This window comes from Petaurus breviceps, unplaced genomic scaffold (assembly GCF_028583685.1).
Source record: "Petaurus breviceps papuanus isolate PSGF00001 unplaced genomic scaffold, PetGlider_PUasm1.0 185, whole genome shotgun sequence".
NCBI classification, from domain to species: Eukaryota; Metazoa; Chordata; class Mammalia; order Diprotodontia; family Petauridae; genus Petaurus; species Petaurus breviceps.
The window spans coordinates 28,691,824-28,716,674 of record NW_027185797.1 but is presented as its reverse complement, the minus strand read 5'-3'; the positions used below and the strand labels follow the sequence as shown (position 1 = coordinate 28,716,674).

Genomic DNA, 24,851 nt, shown 5'->3' with positions numbered 1-24,851 from the left:
TCCCTCCTTTTCTCCCTCCCTCCCTTCTCCCTTCCCTTTCTCCCTCCTCCCATCCTTCTCTCCCTCCTCTCTCCCTTTCCCCTCTGGACCCCTCGCTCCCCACTCTAATCAGACAGCCTCCCCTCCCCACACACACACCCGGCCGTCCCAAAGAACAGGCACAAGCAGGAGCCGAAGCCGTCAGCTCCGGGCCGTGGGAGCCCTTCCAGAAAAGCTAAGCTGATGAGGGCTGGCCCCTCCTCTCAGGGGCTGGAGCTGCCGTCCTGGGGGGCCCGGAGAGACCCGGGGCTGGGCCGGGGGGGGGGGGGGGGAGGGGGGGGGGGGGGGGGGGTCTCCGGGGAGGGCTCCCTTCTGGAAAAGGGCCTCCCGGTGGGGCGCGGACTCGGGAGGAGACGGCAGCACCTTCGGCCTCAGTTTCCCCTGTAAAACAAGGGCATCTCGCCGGCAAACGCCAGGGGAAGGCACTTCACGGGGCCTCAGTTTCCCCCCCTGTAAAACGAAGGGCTCCCTTCCAGCCCCGGACGCGCCCTTCCCCAGCCTCAGTTTCCCCTTGGCCCAGGCACGAGCGGGGACGGGCCCGAGGATCACCGAGGCTTCGCCAAAGGGCTCCGGGAAGCCCACCCTTTACGGCGCTGGCGAGTGACCCCGGGCCGGCTCGGAGCCCCGCCCCGCGCTCCTCCTCCGGAGGCGGGGCCCGCCCCCGCGCCTTGGCCCCGCACCGGCCCGGCGCCCAGCGCACCGTCCCCACGACACGGCGGGCGCGCGGAGGCTCCGAGCGGCGGCGCGTGGCCCCCGCCCCCGCGGTCTCACCTGCCAGCAGACTCCGCACGTCGTCGGGGACGGCTCCGGGAGAGGACGCGCTGCTGGCCTGGATCATGGTCGGACGGGACGGACGGAGAGCGCGCCTGCCGGCCCGCCTGGTCCGAGCCGCCTCTCAACGAGGAAGTCCCTGACGCCCCGGCTGGCCCGCAGCCGCTGGACTCGCCGCCCGCCCGGCCCGGCCCCCGCCCAAGCCCCGCCCTCCCGGAAGGGAGGGGAGGGGCCCGGGACGGAGGCCGGGCGCACTGCGCCTGTACAGCCCCAGGCCCCGCCCCGGCCCCGCCCTCCTGGCGGGAGTGGGAGGGGCCTGGGGGAGGTGGAGAGAGGACGCATGGCGCCTGCGCGGCCCCAGCCTCCACTGAGGACCACACCCACTACGCAAAGCCTTTTCGGACCATCCCGCCAGTCATAGGGCAAGACAGACTGTGGGCTGAGGGCATGAAGCTCCAGCCGAGCCAGAGCGCCCACCCGCCCGTTTAGCTCGTGCGGAACTCCAGGGACATCTCAAACCCAGGCCGCCAGGATAATTCACGTACCCAAAACAATTATGGCGGCCCCATTCTGGTCGTCGAATAGCACCGAGTTCAGAACTTCCGCCAGTCTTCCCTGAGAAGCCTATCCGTGGAGCGATCTTCAAAGAACCCTTCGTGATTGGCTCCTGAATTGTTTGTCCCCGCCCATTGCCTTGTTTCAGTGTTATTTACCTACGGAACGTGGGGAAAGGGGCGGGCAGAATCCTCCCACTTGAAAAGACTGATCAATCAGAGCGCAAGAACGGGTCTACGCCTCTCCCCCACTTCCGGGAGTGGTCCGCACTTGGGCCGGGGATGCGTGGTTTGAGGGCCGGCCTTGTCCTCCGGCCCCGCCCCCCACCATCCTAGGAGGGACAGGAGAAGACCTCTCTCCTCCCCAGTGGCAAACGCGGGTGTGAGGAATCCTGCCAGAGGCTTCCCGAGGCGTTCGAGGCTCGAGGGCTGCAATGACCCGGGTGTTAAGAAGGTTTGGCCGTCCTCCACCTCCATTGGAGTTTCTCCAGTCCCTGCTGCCGGTGCCCCGGGGCTGGGGGCTCGGAACGTCTCACACACACCCCCCCCCCCCCCCCCCGCTGCTTGGAACTGCGCGGGGTTCTTCCCGCGCCCCCGTGTACCGGCCCTCCTCGATCACGTTCCGCTTCCCGGTGCGCAGAGACTGGCGGGTCTTTGTGTTTGTGCCCCCCTTCCCCTTTCCGGAGGTCTCCGACACTGTAGCCCTTCTGGGAACCGGGCGCTGTGTTTCCGGATGAGGCACAGAAATGAATTTCCACTGCAGGAAGCCATGTGTGCACGTAGAACCCTCACAATACAGGCTCCAAAGGGACCCAGGAGCTGCTGGAATCCAGACCCCACCCCCACCCCTTACTTTACAGATGAGAAGACTAAGGGCCACTAGCTGGCCGGGTGGACAGAGCTCAGGCCTGGAGTCAGCAAGACTGTGTTCAAATCTGGCCTCAGACGCTTGCCAGCGGTGTGTGGCCCTGGGCGAGTCACTTAACCCTGTTTGTCTCAGCTTCCTGGTCTGAGCTGGAGTATTGAAAAGATGAGAGCCAGACAGGACTGAAAAGTGACAACAAAAAACTGGAGGAAAGGCCTCATTAAGATTCCATTATGTTCCCAGATCATGAGTTACTAGCTGATCTTCTTAAATTGGCATAACCAAACAATGCAATAGCCATAACCTCTTGGGGAGGAGCCTCCGCAAATTTTGTGGGGCGGCCCCTTCCAGGACAGATGCACACCGACATGTATCCTGAGGCCGAACTTGAAGCCTCACCAGCAGCTGGTGCTACACTAACAGTGCCTTGAAGCACTGGCTCCTCTTCCCACTGAACTCAGGCTCAGAGGAGAACCTGGGTGAAATGTTAATGAATAGATGAAACATCCTGTACAGGTGTGAAATCAGCTTGCAAAGTATAGGATGAGATAGCCGGTGCAACAGTTCCTTTCATTGCTGAGTTTTGGTCAAGATGAGTCAACAGTGGGGTGCAGCAGTCAGCAAAGTCAACATGGTTGGGTTGCATTAATCCATGTGTAGAGTCCAGAGCAAGGGAGATGCATTATACACTGCCATGATCAAACTCCTCCTGGAGTATTGTGTCTACTTCTGGACACTCCATTTGGGGAAGGACATTGAGACTCTACAACACAGTCAGAAGACACAACCAAGATGATGCAGGGATCCAAATCATGCTGTCCTGTCTTCAAACATTTGAAGATCTCGTGTGTGGCAGGGGGAATGACTCCTTCTATTGTGCTCCAAAGGACAGGAAGGCGGGTTTTGACTCAATGTTTTAAAAGATCCTCATTAGAGTTACATGAAAGAGAGGTGGGTAATCCAGGAAGACGAGCATTCCTGAACCCTGAAGATTTTCAGGCAGAAACTGGATAACCACTCAGTGAGACCACTACATGGTACAGGATTGGAATCAGAAATACGAGTTCAAATCCAGCCTCAGACACTTATTAGCTATGTGACCCCTGGGCTATTTTCTCAATTGTAAAATGGAGATAATAATATTTACCTCCCAGGATTGTTGGGAAGATTAACTGAGATAACATTTGTAAAGTACACAGTACCTGGCATTCAGTAGGTTCATTCCTTTCTTATAGATATGGGGATTCACAGCTGTTATTTGGATTGAGCTAATTGACACTGGAGGTTCCTTCTGTCTCTAGGACTCTACAGACCTGTGCATTAAGGAATGTGTTGCCTACTACCTCCCACAAATCTCTAGGCAACCCCCATCCATGGATTTCTTCATTCCTGTTCCAGGGTTGCTTAGTATCCTTTGGGAAAATTACAAAATCTATCTGACTGCACCCACAACAGATTAGTAACTTGATCTCCAAAGGACCTTTGCCACTGCTCTACAATCCTTTCCTGCCGTTTTGTAGGTTCCCTCCCTCATTGCTCTCTCATCCTCATCCCTCTGGCCCCACCCCCACGCTTAGAACATCTGAACGAACCTCCTCTTTTTCTGAGAAGAATGAGACTGTGGAGTATTAGCTCACCCCCATCCTCCACTCCTTCTTAGTAGCACGTTCCTCCACTAGGCTCACAGGAAAAAAGTTATGACTTGTCCTCACTGAAGCTGATCTCTCCTTCTATGTCCTTGAATCCATTCCCTTCATCCTTCTGAAGAACCTAGCTCTGGAAGTCATCTTTCTCATTTATCTGGTTCCTTCCCTTCTGTCCACAAAACATGCTATGGTTTCCTTATTCCTCCAAAAGCCTTCCATTGATCCTATGCATCCCATTCAGATATCAGATCTCCTTCATTATTGAACTTCATTTTTAAAAGTTGGCTAGAACTGATGCTTCCACACTTCCTTACTTCTCAAGTCCCAGCCGCTGGGCTCCTGCTTCCCCCCTACAGAAAATAAATGATATAATTGCCTGGAGTTCTGCAAATCTGATCAAGAGGGCTTTAAAAGGGACTAGGGTATGGCTAGGTAGTGCAGTGAATAGAGTACTAGCCCTGGAGTCAGGAGGACCTGAGTTCAAATCTGGCCTCAGATAATTAACACAAAAACTAGCCGTGTGACCTTGGGCAAGTCACTCAACCCCAATTGCCCTCCAAAAAGAAAAAAAAAAACAAAACAAAAAACCTAAAAGGGACTAGGGAAGGAGGGAGAGGGAGAAACAGGTGCCATTATCTGCCAAGGTGTTCACCAGAGAGGAGCAGGCACAACGCAAGAAGACTAGACACAGGAGAAAATATCCAAGAAGATGGTGGGGGGAAATTCATAGGTCTGTGATGTCTATGCAGAAATGTACAAAGAAGGGGTAAGGAGCAGGATAAACTGGAGACCTGAATTCAAAGAGGCAACATTTCCTTCCTGAAATCACTGAGATTTGATTAAAAGGACTTGGTGACCAGGGGGAAGTTCCTATGGAGGGATCTGCTTCAGCTTCCAGAAATCAGTGGCCTCTTAATGTCAAAAATACTCCCTCCTTGGTGCTGATGACGACAGCCCATCCACAGCTTCTCACACCAGATGGGCATTAGCCTCATTCAAAAGGAACAGAATAGAAAAAGGGACCAGGAAAGGGCCTTTCTTGACTTTTGGAGAGAGTCCAGTGCAGAACATTTGAGTAAGGTCAGTGGAGAAAAAGGGCAGTCATGGAAGGGTTACTACAGGCCGCCAGTACAGAAGAAGAAATATATGAATGAAAATAGATCACAAACCTGGGGTGTGGGTGTGATATAAAAATGATGGGACACTTATGTTGTCCAGACATTTGCTTGTCTCTCTGCCAAAGGCAAAGAAACTTACACAAAATCTTTACTTTTTTTTATAATTTAACTCTTTGAGAAGTGAAGGAAGTAACAAGAAGGAACTATTCTCCTGAACCTAATTCTGACCAAGAAGGAGGAAGTTACAGAACCAGAAATGATGGGAACTTTAGGAGGAAATTACTTCAGCGTCTTAGAATTTGTGAGAGAGGAAGGGAAAGCCAGGCATGATCTGACCCACATTCCATATTTTATTTTCTTTCTTAAATTTAATTTCATTATTTTTGCCATTAATAAGTACTTATTTTCTCTCCCTTTCTAACCTCACCTTCTCTGAACAGTTTAAAAAAAAAAGAAGAAAAAGAAAACTCTCATAACAGATATGTGCTATTGTTCCGTTTCAGATGTACCCAACTCTTCGTGACCCCATTCAGGGTTTTCTTGACAAAGTTATGGCAGTGATTGTAGCAGCAACCACACTGGCATCCCCAGGATGGCTGCTAGAACAAGTTCTTAGATCGGCTTTACTAGGAAAGACAGCTGTTCAAGGGGTCGACAAATTTTTTAAATTACATCCATTAGTTTAAGGGGAAAGTCAGCACCCTGAACTTTAGGGAAAATCCAAACAAAGAAAATAGAGAAAATACAAGCAGAGAAATAAAAACCAACAGAGACGGCTTCTAAACGTCGGAGAAATTAGCACAGATCAACAGACAGATCCAATTGTCTGACCAAGGCAATATATACATAATTACCAGAGAGAGAAGCACCAACATCTGGGTTTTTCAAAGTCAGGATGCTCCTTAATTAACCCAGAGTCTCTTCTGATCAAGTCATAAGAACACTCTTCCAATGAGTGAGTTCCAAAGCAAAATGTTACCTTCAGAGTGTGTGTATATATATATATATACACCCTTCTTCAGGGTCAGAGGGCATCACAACCCTCATGACCCACTGCCTAATTACAAAGTAGCAAAAGGTATGGGCCTTCTTGAAAAACAAGCCTCCCCTATGCAAGCTTCCCTTAATGGGCTCCACATGAGGCCTATTAATGGGTAAGGAAAATTTTATATTCCATTAACATTACATTGATTTGCTATTCCCTTCTCCAGCTCATTTTACAGATGAAGAAACTGAGGCAAACAGGGTTAAATGGCTTGCCATGGGTCTCACAGATAGTAAGTGTCTGAGGCCAGATTTGAACCCAGGTCTTTCTGATGCCACGTCTGACACCCTACCCACTATGCTACAGAGCTTCCCTAACAAACGTGGAGAGGTAAGCAAAACAAATTTCTATCCTGGCCATGTCTCACTCTGGGTTTCAACTCCTTTGCCTCTCTGTCAGGAGATGGCTATGGCATGTTTTATCTTTGATCCACTTCAAGTGTCACACTCTACATTTTAGAACTGATTTCAGAAGGTTCAGAGAAAGGATAGGTAAGATCCCAGTTCTAAAATATTCCCAATGACATTCCAAAAACCCAAACAGAAATGATTTTGATAAGGAAGAAGGGAGAGAAATATCAAAGAAGGCAAATGTCAGTACCGAGGGAATGCAGAAGCAAATGTAGACCTTAAAAATGTGTACACAAGGAAGGTCAAAGGGAAAGAATCAACCTTACTCTCATTGAATTTGGCTAAAGGAGGGAATAACATACACACTCAATTGGGTATCTTACCCTACAAGAAAGAAGAGGGGAAGGGAATAAGGGGTGGATGATAGAAGGGAGGGCAGATTGGGGGAGAGGGTAGTTAAAAGCAAACACTTTTGAAAAGTGACAGGGTCAAAGAAATTAAAATAAATGGGGACAAGATAAGATGGAGGGAAATATAGTCTTTTACAACGTGACTACTATGGAAATGTTTTGCATAACTATATATGTATAATCCATATTGAATTGCTTGTCTTCCCAGTGGGGGTGGGTGAGGAGGGGAGAAGAGAGAGAATCTGAAACTCAAAATTTTAAAAACAAATGTTACAAAATTATTTTTACATGCAACTGGGAAATAAGATATACAAGCAATGGGGTACTGAAATCCATCTTGCCCTTCAAGAAAGTAAGGGGAGGGGCAGCTAGGTGGCTCAGTGAGTAACAGCACCAGCTCCAGTGTCGGGATGACCTGGGGATCAAATCCAGGTTCAGACACTTAGCACCACACCCAGAAATAACTGGCCGTGTAACCTTGAGCAAGTTACTTAACCCCGATTGCTTAAAAAATAAAAAAAGAAAGTAAGGGGGGAATGGGGCAACATAAGAGAGGGCAGATTGGGGGAAGGGGTATTCAGTATGCTTGCCATTTTGAGGTGGGGGGTAGGGGAGAGATGGGGAGAAAATTTATAACTCAAAGTCTTGTGGAAATGAATTTTGAAAACTAAAAATAAAGAAAAAAGGAAAAAAGAAATTATGAATAAAAGGAATTCATAGAAACATAAAAATGCTTTTTAAAATTGTGTTCTGAAACACTCAATAAAAGGAGCATCTACATATACACACAAAATTAAAGGAAGGACATACTGGAACCAAGAGAGTAGAAATCGAGTAGGCCTTCCTCATCCTCATCTTGCCCATTCTAAACCATCCACATGTGTATTCTTTGATTTGCCTTATGGCCCAAAGAGAGTTTTAACAAGCTTCTCCCCATCCCGACAATGTCTTTTGGACTCCTGTCAGCCTCAGCTCATTCTGACTGGTAACACTCCTGATGCTGCTCTTATAAGACCCTGCCTTCTTATTCCATGTCTTCTCCTCTCTCTGCACCCTTCAGCCTCCCTGTTCTTGGGCCTGGGAGGTCCTCCCTACCCCATCTACAATTAATTGCTTTAGAACCAAACTCAAAGGCCACCTCCCCCACCAAGACAAGGTTCCTTGTCCCCACCAACAGCTTTGGCCTTCAGACCTCACACATCATTCCAGAAAGCCTTGAACCCCTTACCGTGTACCATTGCACTTCTCCCAGAAGCATTTGCTTCTCCTCCCAGCCCGGACTGAAAGCTCTGTGAGTACAAGAAATGTATCATCCTACTTTCTTATCTCCCCCCGTGCCTAGGAAAGTGCTCTGCACACAGGCAGCACTTAATAAGTGTTTATGAAAAGAGTAAATGGAACAAAAAGATGGCCATTACTCTTCAAACATCTCCAAAGAAGCAGAACAGTCAGCTTCTCTGCTTAGGAAGAATGTAAATGCCTCCCAACCATTGCATGCTAATGATGCCCATCCTACCCAATGATTGTACAGTTCAACCCATGCTGTCCCTAAGAATTGGAAACAGAAGAGCCAACAAGGCATGGGCGCCATGGCTGACTTTAAAAGGCAGCATGGTCTGTGCAGAGCAAAGAGCCCTGGGCTGAGAGATTCAAGAGACATAGTATGCTAGTAGCAATTCCTCAGTTTCCTTATCAGTAAATTGAGGAGGTTACTGTATGTGGGGTATAAGGTCCCTTCCAGCTCCAAAGTTCTATGATTTGAATTCTTAAAAAGTAGGAAATTTTCATCATCAGCCACTTATTGAGTTCCCATAGTTTAGGGAGATTGTCCAAGATGCTTGGAAACTGAAAGTAAACAAAGCGCCCTGTTATGCAGCTTGTCCCAAGACAGGAAGGAATGCGGGGAGGATGAGCCAGAAGAAATTGAGTAATAAAGCAGTCACATGAAATAGAGCATTTTATCAACCACAAAAGACAGACAACATCTAAAAATGTGTTTTCCATTTGTTGACTTGAATTTTCTCCCCTGTAGATTTGCCTGAGGTCACATACCAAGTCTGTGGGAAAGTTTATGCTATTATCTTTGCTCCCAAATCATAGAGCAGAGATCATAGATCATAGGATCATAAACACTCAGGCTAGAAGGAGCCTAAGAGGTCGCCTACTCTGCCCCTTCCTCTTACACACGGAGACCCTGAGGCTCAGAGATTGGCTCAAAGCCACGCAGCTATTTAATCAAAGAACCAACATGGGGACCCATTGTTCATTTTTCCCATTTTTTTAAAACTTTGAATCTAGTCCTCATTTCTCATTGTTTTTCTCATCACCATATCCAACTAAGAGAAAGGCAGTGTGAGATGATAACAAGAAAGTAGATCTGAGAGTCAGAGACCTGTTTTCAAATCACTGCCTTGACCTTCATCAGCTCTGAAGCTGGAGGCAACTAATTAGCTTCTGTGTGCTTGAGATAAATCTCCAAGACTTCTGCTATGTCATAGAAAACTTGCAATCTAGATGGAGACTCCAGTGTGTGCTTGATTAAGGTCCCACTGTAAGAGACTCATTTCCCCAGACCAGATGCTAAAAGGGTAGAAACAGAACTTGGGACTCATCCTCATAGGAGCTCAGGTGGAACTTCCCCTGCCAAGGCAGATCTAAACCCTCCCCATCACCTTGTCTGGCAGAAGAGAGCTATGTGGTATGCAGAACAATAGTTAATGGTCATCTGAGGCTGACAGAGGGGAAGTGACTTGCCCAGGATCAAACAGCTAGTAAGTGTTGGCGGCAGCCCTTGAACCCAGGGTCTTTTTGACTCTGAGGTCAGCTCACTGTCCACTGCCCCAGGCCGCCTCTCAAATGCCGGAACTGTGTTTGCTACACATTTCGTCAGCTTCATGTTACAAGTCGCTTGAGAACAGGAATCACAATATTGCTTAACATTCCCCACCTATGAAGGCTGGTCCCCCACGAGTACCTCCCTCCCTCCTCGATTCTCTCTCATGGCATTTGGCCTGGATCTCTCTGGCATTCCCTCCTATTGTGATATTTGGGTAGATGGCCTCTTTCCTTTCCATAGTGTAAGCTTCTGGTGAGCAGGGTCTCTGACCCATCCATCTTTGTATCTCCACACTTTAATTCAACTGAATGGAATAAAAAGAGCTGAATAAATATTTGGACACAGAGCAAAACCAAACAATGCTGCAGAGCTTCGACAAAGGCCTGACCGTAAATGGGCAGAGGAGGTGAAGAGGAACAAAGATATTTTCTTCGCTATTTCTTGCTTCTTGAGGCAATAGAAGGTTCACTGATAACAAACATGCAAAACCACAACCAGACTTCCTTCCAAGGGGATCGGGAATCTCAAAGCAGAAGTAGAGAGCCAGATGAGGTTCCCAGGAAGGGAGCACTTCCATCTGAAATCCATTGGATGGGAAGGGGACTGAATAGTGAGAACCAGCAACAGAGATGAGAAAGGCTGTTCTGATAAAAGAGAGAAGCAGCTGTGGTTTCCTGCTAAAGAGGGAAGAGAGTCAATAATAAATTGTGGTTCATGGTGACTCTCATAGAGTAGAATCTTCTTCTCACATGGGCCCCTTTCCTTGTCTCACTGTCCCTAGAACCAACCCTCCAAATATAGCTCCCCTGTTCCCTTCTGACAAGGAAGACTGGCTTCGTTTAAAAAAAAATCCAACAGCTCCCTATGTCAGAAATGGATCTGATGGGCAATGTCCACCCTACTGCTCATTTGGAAAATGTCCTTGTTGGTGAGTGAAAGGGAAACTGTTGGGATGATCTTAAATAAAAGGATGGCCAGGAATCCAGATATAAATGGGTGGTTGTATAAAATGGACTTTCTACAAGAAACCTATCTGCCCTATTTAGGAAACCTCTCCCAGACATAGGTTCATGATGGATTCACTCAGCCAAGGCTTTGTAGACTCTGTCATTTTTATTGGTCATTGGTAAAGCTGCTGGAATTGATCGTGAGACAGAGAGATAAAAGGGAGAGAGGAAGAAATAGATTCTTCTTTCTGAAGCTTCCAAGCTCTGTTGTAACAAGCACCAAGAAGGAAATCAAATCTCACTTTATGTTCTCTAAACTAATAATAGGAAGTTAAAAAGGATAATAAATGGAACTCTAAGTCTCACCCGGAGAGAAGGAGCCTCACACTGCCACAAAGGAGATTACATTCCCAGGAACCTCATTATTTTCTCCTTCAGATGCAGAACTTCTCATTAGGGAAGTGGCCTGGCTTAATGGACAAAGTGCTGGACATGAAGGCAGGGAGACTGGTGTTTAAACCTGGCCTCAGATATTTATTGTCAGACACTATGACAGCTGGGTGATTCGGTAGAGAGAACCCTGAACCTCGAGTCAGGAAGACCTGAGTCCTGTGGACTCAGACATGTGCCAGCTGTGTGACCTTGGGCAAGTCATTTCACAGCTGTCAGACTCAGTTTCCCCATCTGTAAAGTGGTTGTCTGTTGTGGTGAGATAATATTCAGAAACCATAGTGCCTGGCAAGTAGTCAATACTTAATAATAAATGCCTCTTCCTTCCTTTATTATTTTCCTGTCCATAAGCCAATGATTTAACCTCTTAGCCTCAGTTTTCTCATCTGTATAATGGGGATAATAATAGCACCTACCTCCCTAGGTTGTTGTGAGTTTGAAAGGAGATGATGTTTGCAGAACACTCTGCAAGTCATAATGTGGTATTTGAATGTCAGCAAAAGTGAGTCCTGTGTCCCTGTTTCTAAGGCTCTTTCCAAATGAGCTTCATTTCATGGATCCACAGATCCTGGGGTTGCCCCCCTTCACAGGAGCTAATCCTCAGCCAACTACACCCTCTCTTCCTATACAATTCCTGTCCCAGCCCTGGAAAATGTCTCCCTTTGAGTACCTGCCTACTAAAGGGGGCTTTCCAGCTGGTCCTTGGTGCCACCAGAGCAGCCCAAGGTGACCTCTGTGTTTCTCTTCCCTCACCACTTAACCCACCCATTGCTTTTTCCAAATCAACTTAGAGCCAATAAGGGAGCATTCGGCCTAAACAATGAGAATACCCAGTGGAAATCAGGTCAATTAATCCAAGAGTTACATTTTTGTCAAGGATGGCGCTCCTTTCTCCCATCCAGATCCCAAGCTATCTATTTCTTAGGAAATGGCCCCAAAGAGTGACCTGAGGCTCAAAGCTGCCTTGTGACTTGTCATACAGCTAGTATATGAGAGGCAGGATCTGAACCCAACTCATAGCAGAATCCCAGGAGCTCTTAGCCTTTGGGGACCTGTTTTCCCTTGGGCAGTCTGGTGAAGCCTTTGGCTCCCTCCACAGAATCAACTACATAGGCTTATAAGGAAACCATTTAGATTCAAATAAAGGTACTGTGCTCAGCACTGAAAATGCAAAGAATGATTCTCAAACAGATTACAGTCTCTATAGGGAAGGATACAATATGTCCACAGCCAGATGAGGCAGAAATAGATCCCCAAAAAGTGTTCTAGGAAATGTGAGAAGGGAGAGGATTAAGGATTTGGGAAGAGCAGCAAGGATTCATGGAGTGGGTGGTACCCAGAGCTGAGGCCCAATGGATAGGGAGTCAGAGGATCTGGATGCGAATTCTGGGTCTGCTAGCTACTACCTGTATGACCTTGGACAGGTGACCTGACCTTCCAAGGCTTCATTTTTCTCATCTGAATAAAGGAAGTTGGGGGGGGGGCCTAGGGGAGAGGGGCTGGCCTAATTGACAAGACCTCCTGTGTCCCTTCCAGCACTGATCCTAAGACTGAGAGAGGCCAGGAGGACTGCATTCCATGCTTGGTGGAAGCTGCTTTGATTGAGAAGATAGCATTGAATTCAGGAAATAATTACTAATCCAGTTAGACTGGAAGGCAGGGTCCTGGGAGGAGAATGTTGGGAATGAACTGTGGCTACTTTAATCCACCTTCATTAAGTACTTCCTCTGCCGAAAACAGGATTGTCCCTTTGATGAAGGAGCTGTTTCCATAACAGGTACCAAGTAGAAAAATCAAATCTCACTTTATGGTCTCGAAACTGATGACACTGAGTTTAAAAGGATAATAAATGGAACTGTAAACCCAGAAGCAGCAACTTCTTCTATTTTGCTTGGAAGAAGGGAACAAGAGAGGAGGGAACTCTGCAGGGCCACACAACTCCAACTGAGGGAGGTGGCAGGTCTTAGAAGAAGGGACCCTGGAACTGGAGCCATTGGAACAGGGCTCCATCCTTGCTCTGATACCTACTGCCTGTGGTAGAAGTTACTAAAAGTCTGGGGGCCTCATAGCTCTCATTTGTGAAACGAAAGGGTTCAATCACATGGCCTTGAACATCCATTCCCAGTCTAAATCTGGTCTTATACAAAGAAATCAGACGTCCTCGATCTTTCTCCTTTTTTCATTTCTGTTCAGTTCTTATGGGTTTGGGAGAATGGGCAACTAATTCTTGTTAAGCAGGGCCTGATGTTACCTCACCAACAAGGTACAGAGAGCCTCAGGGGAAGAGGAAGAGGAGGGATGATTAAAACAGCCAAAAAAGCACAGTGAGAGGGCTGAGGAACTCTCCGGGAAGCTTTGCCAGTCTCATGATTCTCGAGAACCCTTCCTAAATGAGCCTGCTAACATTTCCAGGCTCATCAGGACCATCGAGCCAGGGCTCATTGAAGAATTCCTTGAGTGTAAAAATGTTTTCATTTTCTCTTTCCATCCGTCCTGTTCATCTGAGCCAGCTCCCGCTGATGAAGTTTTGAGAAGGTCAAGATGACAGCAATCCCTGGGAGTCAGAATCCCCTTTACTGGAAGCCACAAGAAGCCTTTGAATGGGGCCTTCAAACTTAGAGGACAAACTGATCCTGTAGGCCCAGGGAGACACAGAGCAGGCTCCAGGTTTAATGGAGTGGTAGTGACCGTTCTTTTTCTGACCTTCTCCCTAGGAGACTCACGGCACACACAGCACATGCTCTCCAAAGCTATTCCCCAATGGCAGGTCCTGCCTAGCTGGAAAGGAAAGTGTCTGCCCCATGACTGAATCCATCTGTCTGGCACACAAGAACTGCTCACCTAAGCAAGGCTCATCACTAGTGTAGCCACAGCAGGGTGGCTTTTGTCTGCCATAGACACTCACCTCCTGCACACCCCGAGAGGTTGTCAGAAGGTCATATTCAGAGTTGGTGAGAACAGAGCCTGTTGACGTGAAGAAAGAGATCTTCCATCCACAGTGGCTCGGGGTAATTCAATCATCAAGCACTTATTTGGCACAGACTGTGTTCAGGACTGTGTTAGATGTATGCTGGGGATACAAAGACAAGACTAAGATGGTCCATCCCCTGAAGGAGTTTACATTCTACCAGAGAGAGAGATAATGTTCAAAGTTAAGGTAATACCGGAGATAAGGAAATCAATAGCCGGAAAAACCCATGTATCCAAAAATATCTATGGTGCCTGGCACACAGAAGGTGCTTAATAGATGCTTGTTAATTGATTGATCTTAAAATTCACTTTTATCATCAGGGAATCCAGAAAAGTCTATTGAAGGAGGGGCCCCTGAGCCGAAGCTTGAAGGGAGGGAAGGTGTCCAAGGAAGATGGCCATCCAGGTCTGGGAGCAGCCTCTGGAAAGGCAGAGGCAGAGAGAGAAAGTCACAAGGAATGAGGAGCTCCCATAACCAGCTCAGAGATAGAGAGTGGATGCAGATTGCCAAAGGCACTGAGTGCCAAACTGAAGGTCTTCTCATGATCTTAAAAGCAACAGGAGACACGGAAGCTTCTTGAGAAGAAATGTGTGAGAGCACTTTAGGAACATCCATTTGGCAGTCATGGCAATGATGGTAGAAGAGAAGTTTAAAAGCCTTTATGGACTAAGCACTAATTAGGTGCTAAGCCCAAGGACACAAACAGAAGCCTGCCCTCAAGGAGCTGGGGGGAGGGGGAGGTCTCAGCTGCAGGGCAGATGGCAAGGCCTCCTGTGGCTCCCCATAACGTCTAAGATTAACAATCCGCTGCTCTACTGAGCCTTTAAAGTTCCACACAATCTGGAACATAAAACCTACCTTTCCAGCCTCCCTGGGAATTCCTTCCTTTCCTGTACTCTGTAGACAAGTGTATTGTTAATGGGATGTAAGATCTCCCACCTTCCAACCAACGCCCATTAATAGGTCTCACCTGGAGCCCATTAAGGGAAGCTTGCTTGGGGGAAGGCTTGCTTCTAGGAAGGCTTTCTCACCTTTTGCTAATTTCTAATTAGGCACTGAGTCATGAGGGTTGTGATGCCTTCAGGTTCTGAGAAGTGTATATATACTCTGAGTTGATATTTTGCTTTGGGGGCTCACTTAGGAGAAAGATCTTGTGATTCCCTGGTCAAGATTATGAGTGGCTATATGTTCAGAGCTTCCCAACTGCTCAGATGTAAAGGCTCTCTCAATCCAGGGAGGTATGTAAAGTGTATAGTTGACTCAGGCATTCAGAGCCTTATCTGTTGGTCTTTATTTCTCTACTTGCATTTTCTCTGAAGTTCAGGGTGCTGACTTTCCCCCTGAACGAGTAAATGTAATTTAAAAAGATTGCTTACCCCTTCAATAGCTATCTTGCCTAGACTAAGAACCTGTACTAGCAGCCATCCTGGGGATGCTGGTGTCCCTCCTCACTGCCACTTCACCCATGTGCCCAAGCACCACCTTCTACCTGAAGTCTTTCCTGACCCTGCCCAAAGCTGCTAGCCCCCTCCCTCGCCTGTCCTTAACTTCCCTGTACTTAACTAGTTAGAATTTAATATATGTATGTATAGGTAAATATACACATATACATACATGTAATATATCATACATGCATACATACATATATCCTCCTACTTCCCTCATCATTTGTGCTAAAATCACAGCTAATTAGAGGACTGAACAGAATGCCCAGCCCGAAGTCAGGAAGACTCATCTTCCTGAGTTCAAATCTAGCCTCAGACACTTAGTAGCTATAAGACCCTGGACAGTTCACTTAACCCTATTTGCCTCAGTTTCCTCATCTATCAAATGAGCTAGAGAAGGAAATGGCCAACCACTACAAGAAATCTTTGCCAAGAAAACCACAAATGGGGTCACAGAGTCAGACATGACTGAAATGACTGAACGATGCCCTGGAATGCAGTAACTCTGTGCATCTTTACATGAGCTGCCTGAGTTTATGGTTTTGCCTTGCTGACAATGCAGTTGCTCCGATTCAGTCCCAGTTCCCAGGAAGCAAACCCTCTCCAGTAGGGTCCACCCAGGCTGGCTTTGTTAGATCTGGGTGTGGGCCTCACCTTGGGCAGCATCAGGGTAGGGAAACAGAGACTGGGATCCAGGTGAGTCAACTGGCAGGAGAATAGAGGGATAAATGGAGTATGGGCCCACAGAAGCAAGACCAGGAAGGACTTCAGGAAACAGGATTAAGACAGAATTTCAAAGATCAGCTAAGGGGAGGAGGCAACTAGGGAAAGCAGGATGCAATTCCAAGACCCCTCTGAAAACCCCTGAATTTAGCCCAGGGACATCCAAGCACATGCACCTACACACACACACACACACACACACACACACACACACACACACACACACCTCCAGCAAGAGCCATTCCTCCACCCTCAGGTGGCCCATGGCAATGAGCCCTGCCCATGCCCAATGCTTGGGAAGAATGTAGACCTGGGTGAAGATGAGGTCGAATTGCTCCAGCAAAGCTAAAGCCTGCCCCTGTGGCCCATGAGATTTGGGGGAGTTATCAGAGCAACTGCCTCAGGCCTAGAAACCAGGACTGGAGAAACAGGAGAAACAGCCCCTTGGTAGAACATATAGATTCTACTCGACTACTTAATTGAGAGGAGAAGAACTGAATACGTAGATAAAAACAAGCAGAAAAAGGGAAATGCCCAAACCAAAGGAAATCGTAACCAACTGGTAGGTTATGTCAGGGTGGGGGGAGAAGATGGGAAAAGGGGGTGCTTAAAACAGACTGAACTAAAATAACTGAAGAACCAGACTGCTGTTGTTACAGAGAAAGGGGGGAAATTGTAATTTGGGGGGCAAACAGCATTAAAGTCAGAGAGAAATATAAATCTAATTCATAACTTAAATGTAAATGGATTGAACAAAAAGACAAAACAAAACAAAATTTGATCGAATAAGAAAACAAACTCCATGATATATTCCTCACAAGAAACAAATTTTTAAAAAAAGCCAGACACAGAATAGACATGAGGGGCCAGAAAACATTTACTTTGCATCAGGGGGAACATCTCTCATTCAACCAAGTGCGTGGTGGGGCCTGACATCCAGCTCTGAATCCTCAGTGTTTGAGAGCAATGAAGATACTGGAGCAGACTGAACACCAGTGTGAGAGGCAGGGGAGGTCTGGTTTAGAATTCCTTCTTTGATACTCGATAGCTGTTTGACCAGGAGCGAGTCCCTTGAGCTCCCTTAGCCTCAGTTTTCCCATTTGTACAATGGCAATAACAAGACCTGTAGGTTATTTGTGAGACTCAAATATGACAATGTATCTAACGTACCATAAAAAGGTCACATTTTTTTTTTTACTTCCTGTGCCAGTCCCTTAGAATCAACCATCAAATCCCTAACTATGCAGGTCATGGGATTGTCAGTTTAGGTAACCTTAGAGGTCACTGAGTCCAACTTCTTCATTAATAGATGAGAAAACTAAGGCCCAGAAACATTATGCAAGGTCACAAGCTAAACTGGAATTCGGACTCAGGACTTCTGGATTCCAAGCTCAGTTTTTTATCCTTTCTACTCCCATCATGCCCCAAGGGGAAAGTATTCTTTTCTTCCCTAAGTGTTACCCCTTAATAGAGATAATACAATATCTCAGTCTTTGACAAGTCCGCCTTAGCAGGTGGTTTTCCTAGCAATCTAAGCTCAGACCCAATTCTTTCTTACCTTTAATTATCCAAAAACAGACACAGATAAGCAAGATCCTTTCCCAGTAGCCTCCCCTGCCTCCTACCAAGGGAAACCTCTCCCAGAAACGTGACACAGGACACCCTTCCTTTATACTGATCCTGCATAGGCTGACCAAAAGAGACACAAATTTAACAGGTTAGTTGGGGAGCAAGCTCAGACAGGGCAGCAGAACACAATGGTCTGGGTGGTCCTGTCTGAGAGTCGGGGCTGCAACACTTGTGTACACACAACATTCTGCTCTGCAGTAGCTTTTCTCACTCATGCTGAGAAAGGAAGCCAGAATCCTATCACAAGCAATGGGGTTTTCTTGGTTACTCACTCATCAGTTTCCTAAGGTGGTGGGCAGTACTTAGAACATGCTTCAGTTGAAGTCCCCCAGGGGGTTTCAGTCTCCCTGCATACACTCCATGTATTAACAATCTCTCCTCACTGATCAGCTGGCTCTGGGGCTATGGGTGGACAGCTGGTATAGCTTTCCCTAAGTATACCTGACTCAGTTTCCTTCCCAGCAGGCACCTGCATCCCAGAGCAGTGGACATCAGATAATAGGTTTGAAACTGGGAGAGATTTTAGGGAGACCTTTGGGATCACTGAAACCAACCTCCTGGAAATAATCAAAACTATTGTGTGAGACCTTAATGAGTCTGAGATCTGGAAGCAAGAATGGGAACCAGCATGAGGTTGTACATAACTCTGAGGCTCAAAGGCAGGACAGAGCTGTCACCAAGACCGGTGCTATAGAGGAGGGGGAGCAGCTCACCAGGCCTCTGGGAGCAGAAGATCTGGACTGAGGGAAGTCCCAAGAAAATGCGGCTTTTTCTCCAGTTTGCCTTCCTCGTGCCTGGGTCACAGACACTAATATTGCCGACTGCCTCCTCAGGCAAACATTTCCAGTAAACTGATTTTGCCTCAACCATGGAGCCTAGAAGTTAAACAGAGACCAAGGCAAAGAGTACAATTTTTGCCTGAAGTGTTAGGAATTTTCCTGCCTTGGGGCTCAGAGCAATTATGTCTGAACTCGTCATTTTTCACCAAAAATAAATTCCAGAAAGATGAAGAGGTGGGAACCGCATGAATGGGGGGGGGGGGCATTACATCATGCCTTGGGCTTTAAAGAGTTAGTTGTCATGATAGAGTGTTACACTGGTGAAGGACTGCCCATGTCTAGGCAGAGCTTTACAGTGAACAGTAGAGAAGCTGTCTCACTACATGTTTGATCTGATCCTTTTTTGCCTGTTGTTTTTTTAAAGCAATCGGGGTTAAGTAACTTGCTCAAGGTTACACGGCCAGTTATTTCTGGGTGTGGTGCTGAGTATCTGAGCCTGGATTTGATCCAGGTCATCCCAACACTGGAGCCAGTGCTCTTACTCGCTGTGCTACCTGGCCGCCCCTTTGCCTGTTTTTTGGTAATGATAATTTTGGTAAATATACTGTGTATAGTAGATAGGCTTGTCTTTTCACTTCTGTAGCCAACTCCATATTGTAACATTTACATTTTTAGGATGGACCATTTGAGGAGGTTGGAGTCTCTTGGTCCCTAAAAGTCTCCTGACTGGATAAATCTTTGCTTCCCACAATCCTTAGACAAGGGATGCCAATCCTGCCACCTGTATAGAGGCAGGGGTGGGGCATAGAGGTGACAAGTTTTATAGGATCCATGGAGAGCCTGGCATTTTGCCAGGGCTCCCTTGGTTGTTGAATGGCATACACAACAGCCAAGGTGAACATAGGATTTCCTAGAACCTGGTTTTTCCTGTGGATAGAGTTAGGCTAGTAGCAGCAGTCCCACCCTATAATTAAATAGGACAGTCTGTGCAGAGGCATTAAGGATGGAGATGGAAGAACAAGTTCATAAAGGTCATCAATTTGTATAGAAAGAGCATGTAAAGGGATCATAAGAATTCTGCCAGTGCATGAAAGTTGTGGGCAGCCCTACCAAGTCAGAAAGGCTTCTCAAGCTGGACCTATCCGGGTGGCAGAAGCACTGATATTGCACCATTGGGATGGCCACAAGATGTTGTGACCATTGCAGCTCATGAATCCATCTAATAAGGTAGGTGGAGAGATTATGTCCTGGTTCAGTGGAGACAGCATCTGCAGCAATTACATAAATTATGAATTTTTAAAGTCACCAAAGGCACAGTGATTCTGGGAAGCAGACAGCAGGAGGGACAATGGATTTGGAACCAGAGAATGTGGGTCTACAGCATCCAGTGGGATCCAGGGCCAGCCTCAGGCTCCCCTCTCCAGGACAAAGGGGTTGCATTAGCTGATTTCTAAGGTCTCTTTCTGGCTCTAAATCCTCTTATCCAAACAGGCACCACAAAATCAAATTGAGGGAGCTGTGTAATGAACTAAAAACCATTCATTTACTTATATGGAAAACCAGGCAAATTTGTATGACAACATACGTGAGGATTGAATTTCAAGGCTGAACTTGAATGGGGCTAGATTTGGGAGGAGCTAAATTTAAACAATTTTAGGAAATTTAAACAATTTGAGCATAAGCAATCAACTCAGGGAACCCATCAGTCAATTGCTTAATCAATCAACCAATGGACAAGCATTTATCCAGGACCTGTGCTTTGGTGAGTGTGATGGGGCTTAGCTGGGGCACTTTGGAGACACTTCAGGGGCATGCCCTCTGCCCCATCCTCCATTCATTTCTAATGTATCGGCATCCCTCTTCCTTGAGCTGGTTTCCCTCCTTCTATGAGGGTTTGCAACAGATGTTAATGCTTTACTAATTGCCTGGGTCGGTGATCTCATCCATGAGGATTCTCCTTCCAATGGTACCGTTTGCAATGCTGCCAATTCTCTTCTACAGCACTTGTTCCTTCTCTAAATTTTCCAGGGGGGACTCACTAAAAATCAGGCAGTCCTGGCTATGGATCTTTTACCAGCCCAGGGTGAAAGTTCAGCCCTTGGATGGTCCATCTGCCATTCCTTGCATGACCAGCCCGCCTCCTTCGCTAGTTATACCTCTCCCACAGGATCTTTACACCATTCTAGCAGGAAAGTCATCTTTGGTAACACACGATAGTGGTTTCTTTGGGAAGAGAAAGTAGTCAATTTGAGGGAAACACAGATGAAACCTGAATGCCCACCCCACTGTAAGATGCTCATTTTATATCAACACTTAGGACACTACATATTAGGACTCTTCTGTATTTCTCTCAGTCTACGCTGAAAGACACAACACGGTCTAGTAGAATAAGCCCTAGATCAAAAGTTTGGAAATTCGAGTCTGACTCCTTGCTTGGACATTTAACTAGCTATGTAAGTGAGTCATTCAAACTTTACAAACCTCAGTTTCCTCATCTGTAAAATGAGACTGCTGATGCATACACAGTCTCTCTGGATGGAACTTTCCATTTAATTACACTTTAAAAGCATTACTTGGTGCTAACTAGGGGGTATAAAGGATCAGCGCCAGTGCCAAGTAGGACATTGGTATTGCCCTAAAGGAGAAAGCACTATATACCTCAAAGTGAAAGGTAAATGTGACTCTTAGAAAAGGATGCCATGTCTGGGCTTCCTGTCAATGAGTGGAATGAGAAGTTCCATATGGACATGGGATGCTAGCCCAACAGGAACCTTCCTAGAAGATCCTGCTCTGTCCCTTCCTAGGACCTCAGTATATGGACAGTCACATGGCCTATCTGTGCAGCGGACTCCTTGTTTCTGCTTTTAAATGCATGTAGGTAGACACATTGGGAGCCTTCAAAGGACTATGTGATGTGTCTGTAGCTATCTGTCTGTCCGTGTGTGTGTGTGTGTGTGTGTGTGTGTGTTCACACGTGAACATAAATGTTCTGGGAGGATAGCCAAGGGCTTCCCTTTCTCAGATACTTTCTGCCTCCTGGGACCATGGAAGGCCTGCATTTGCAGAATTTTCTCCATCTGCCCTTTCACCCTTCGTGCTTGTTTTTCTCATGTTCCCTCCTCTTCTCTCTTTATGACAGCAAAAATAGTTCTATCTCCTTCTTTCTTGTCACTCTGCTTGTAGCTTGTCATGGTGGGGTTAACAGGCCATCAGCCCTGGATTGTATCCTCCTTGCCTGTGTGACCATGGGCCAGGAAAGACGAATGCATGGGACAACCTCCATCATCTCCCCTGCTCCATTCTCACCCTTTCTCACCTCCAGGCCAAAAATGGATCTTTCAATGGATCCTCCTATGAGATGTTCTGCTCCTAGTGACCTCTACCAGAACAGGTTTTTGTGTGCCTCAGTTCATATCTTTGGCAGCCCACACCTGCAGCTGGGCTATATGTCGAACCCAGTTTTGAATCTGAGGATCCAATAGCAGGACTCTCCAGGAGGAGGAAGAAATAGCAGCTCTCTCTTTTTGTGGATGGGGTTTTAGATGGAGGGGAAATTCTGATTAAGATGTGTTTTTTTCCAAAGGTTTTAAAAAATATATTGCTTTCTAGGATACTTTGTATTTCTTGATGAAGCTTGTAAGTTGTCATAAGATTCACTTGTATTAGAATGCCAGATGAAGGACATTTTAATGCTTCACTTGACCTTTGATCTCCCCTGTGTGGGGATTCCCTCCACTGAGGCAGGTCACCATCCATCCAGCCTTCTCATCCCATGCTGCTCTTTCTGTGCGCTCCCATAAAGCATCCATAGAAAACCCACCCTTCGCACTGGAGGCCTGCCTCTGGGTCTTTAATGTTTTTCAAGTACAGTCCAGTGTTCAGGTCATCTGTCCACGTCTCTCACTCTTGGTACGTAACTTCTTCCACTTTGTTTTTTTGGTGGGTTTTTTTGGATATAGCTGGATCCTAGGTTTAGATGCCAGAGGCCTTCTGGTCCAGCTCACCCATTTTTGGAGGACGATAGGACCCCAAGAGCTGGAAATGATCTTTGAACCCATCTAGGCCAATGTTCTCATTTTATAAATGTGGTAGAGGGTTGATAAGTCACTCAGTAAGCATTAAGCACCTTCTGTTGATAGAATATTGGAGATGCAAATAAAGGCAAAAACATATTTCTATAAAGATTGGTCTGATTGATTGATTACTCCAATGCATTTGGCAAAATGATAGGATGGAAGAGGGAAGTAAGGACTGAGAAAATGGAGGCCCAAAGACATAAGCCAACCTCCTTAAGGACACAAAGGACACTAAACCAGCCTTTCCCTTTTCCAATTCACCCTTCCCATGTTGCCAAGTTCATTTGGACTTGTACTGTGCCCCAAACTCAAGGCACCATCTCCCCATCTCTGCACTCATAAAAGCCAGCCACCCCTGCATTTGGGGTTCACTGTCCTCCTCACCTCAGCCTTTGAGGATCTCTCTTTCTTAAAGCCTTGCCCAGATGCTGCCTCCTCTGTGAAGGCCTCCTGGATTCCCCAAGCTGCAAGGTCTCCCTCTGGCTACAGATTTCCTTAGAGTCCTTTGTCAGAGGCTCTCCTTGGCCTTGTACCTGGTATTGTACTTATTCATGTTCATGTTGTATCCTGTCACTGAAAAGTAAAATCATTGACATAAAAGGCATTCATTAAGTGTCAGGTATCATGTTAAGTGATGGGGGGTGGACATACAGGCCAACAAGAGAGTCCCTGTCCTTAAGGAGTTTACGTGGAAGAAGGAAGAAGAGGCAGCAGGACACCAGCATCAGCCTGGCTGAGAAATCATGACAGCCATGGGGGAGACCTGGGCCCAGACAAGGTAAGCCAAAGGTCCATGGGCCCAGAGTCCCGGGATCCAAATCCAATATGGTGGGAGGAGCACGAGGAAGATGGTCCAAGTGTCAGCAGCATCATGGTTTGGAAACCATTGCAGGCCTGAGAGGGGGTTAGGAAATCAGCCTAGAAGAGAGGCCTAGGAGAGGGGGTTAGGAAATCAGCCTAGGAGAGAGGCCTAGGAGAGAGGGTTAGGAAATTAGCCTAGAAGAGAGGCCTAGGAGAGAGGGTTAGGAAATCAGCCTAGAAGAGAGGCCTGGGAGAGAGGCCTAGGAGAGGGGGTTAGGAAATCAGCCTAGGAGAGCTCTTCAAAGCAGGGAAATATTTCATTTTTGTCTATTTTCCAGCACCCAACAGTATCTGAACTTAGAAGGTACTTACTAATTAATTACTAATGAATGCTAATGTTTTTCTTTGGTCCCTTTGGAGGTTGGATAGGGGTAAGGTTGTCTGGACCCGTGAGTCCATCCACGTAGACTGGCATCTCTGTAACTTACCATCTACCCATGGGTACTCGCCTAATAGTACAACAGGCAGGAAGAGTCAAGCTCCAAAGCCAGGCGTCCTCTGCCCACTATGTCTCAAGTCCTCTCTCTGGTCAGACACATTTTGAAAGGGTCCTCTACCTTTGCCTCTGGTCTAGGAGAAGAGGTGCTGAGAATGCTGAGAAATTCCACTCACTGGTCCCCTGCCCCATAGCAGAAGTGGACTTCTGGAAATTGCTTCTGGCCTTTCCCTGTTTTCTCCTGCCTTTGTGCTAGCAGAAGGAAACAAACTTGGGGGTGGGGAGCTACAGAGCCATGCCCCCAAGGCTCCTCTGGAGCCTGTCAAACAGCAACCCAGATTTAGTACCAGTTCGAAGGAATCACACATCTGTTGGCACAACACATTGGAAATGAAATGCTTCTTTGAGCCCAAAGCTGTGGTTGGCTTAAAAGGTAACTAAGTTGCCCCATGTAACAGAAGTATTTTTAAGTGTCTAATATGTGCTTAATGCCAATTAAGCAACCAAAACAAAAACAAAACAAAACAAACCCAAAGTCCAGTGGACAAAATGTTTCTGCAAAGAAACTGATCTTATCCGGAAAGTGAAGACATTTCCTGCTCCCAAGGACAGAGCTCAGCAGCACCCGGCCCCCCTGCCTTGGGCTCTTGTATTTCTGTGGTTTGGTGGCCTCAGCACCCTGGTGAGCCCAAAAAAACTCATTCTCAGTTTTCATTTTCAACCATCGCTGGTGTCATTGTGAAGGAGAACGGTAATGATCAGCTTGTATGTACAAAGTGATTTAAGGCATTTGAGTTTCCCAGCAAGCCTGACAGACTTGTCCGGAGTTGAAGCCAATGAGCCAGGCTGGATCTGAACCAGAAGTCTATGTAGTATGCCTCCCTACAGAAGACAGCATTG

At 46.9% G+C, this 24,851-nt stretch overlaps 1 protein-coding gene across 4 annotated transcripts in view; it reads right to left on the bottom strand.

Annotated features, from left to right (window-relative positions):
• The window catches only part of SKAP2 (src kinase associated phosphoprotein 2), a 222,496-nt gene that overhangs the window by 182,042 nt on the left and 15,603 nt on the right, over positions 1–24,851 (bottom strand). For 2 of the 4 annotated variants that reach the window (XM_069088673.1, XM_069088675.1), the window contains exon 1: positions 811–1,022. In XM_069088673.1, the coding sequence (XP_068944774.1) occupies positions 811–877 (67 nt within the window). In that variant the 5' untranslated portion in view covers positions 878–1,022. Of the gene's footprint in view, positions 1–810; positions 1,023–24,851 lie in introns of those variants that run through there. The other 2 variants (XM_069088674.1, XM_069088676.1) reach the window with 2 other exon arrangements.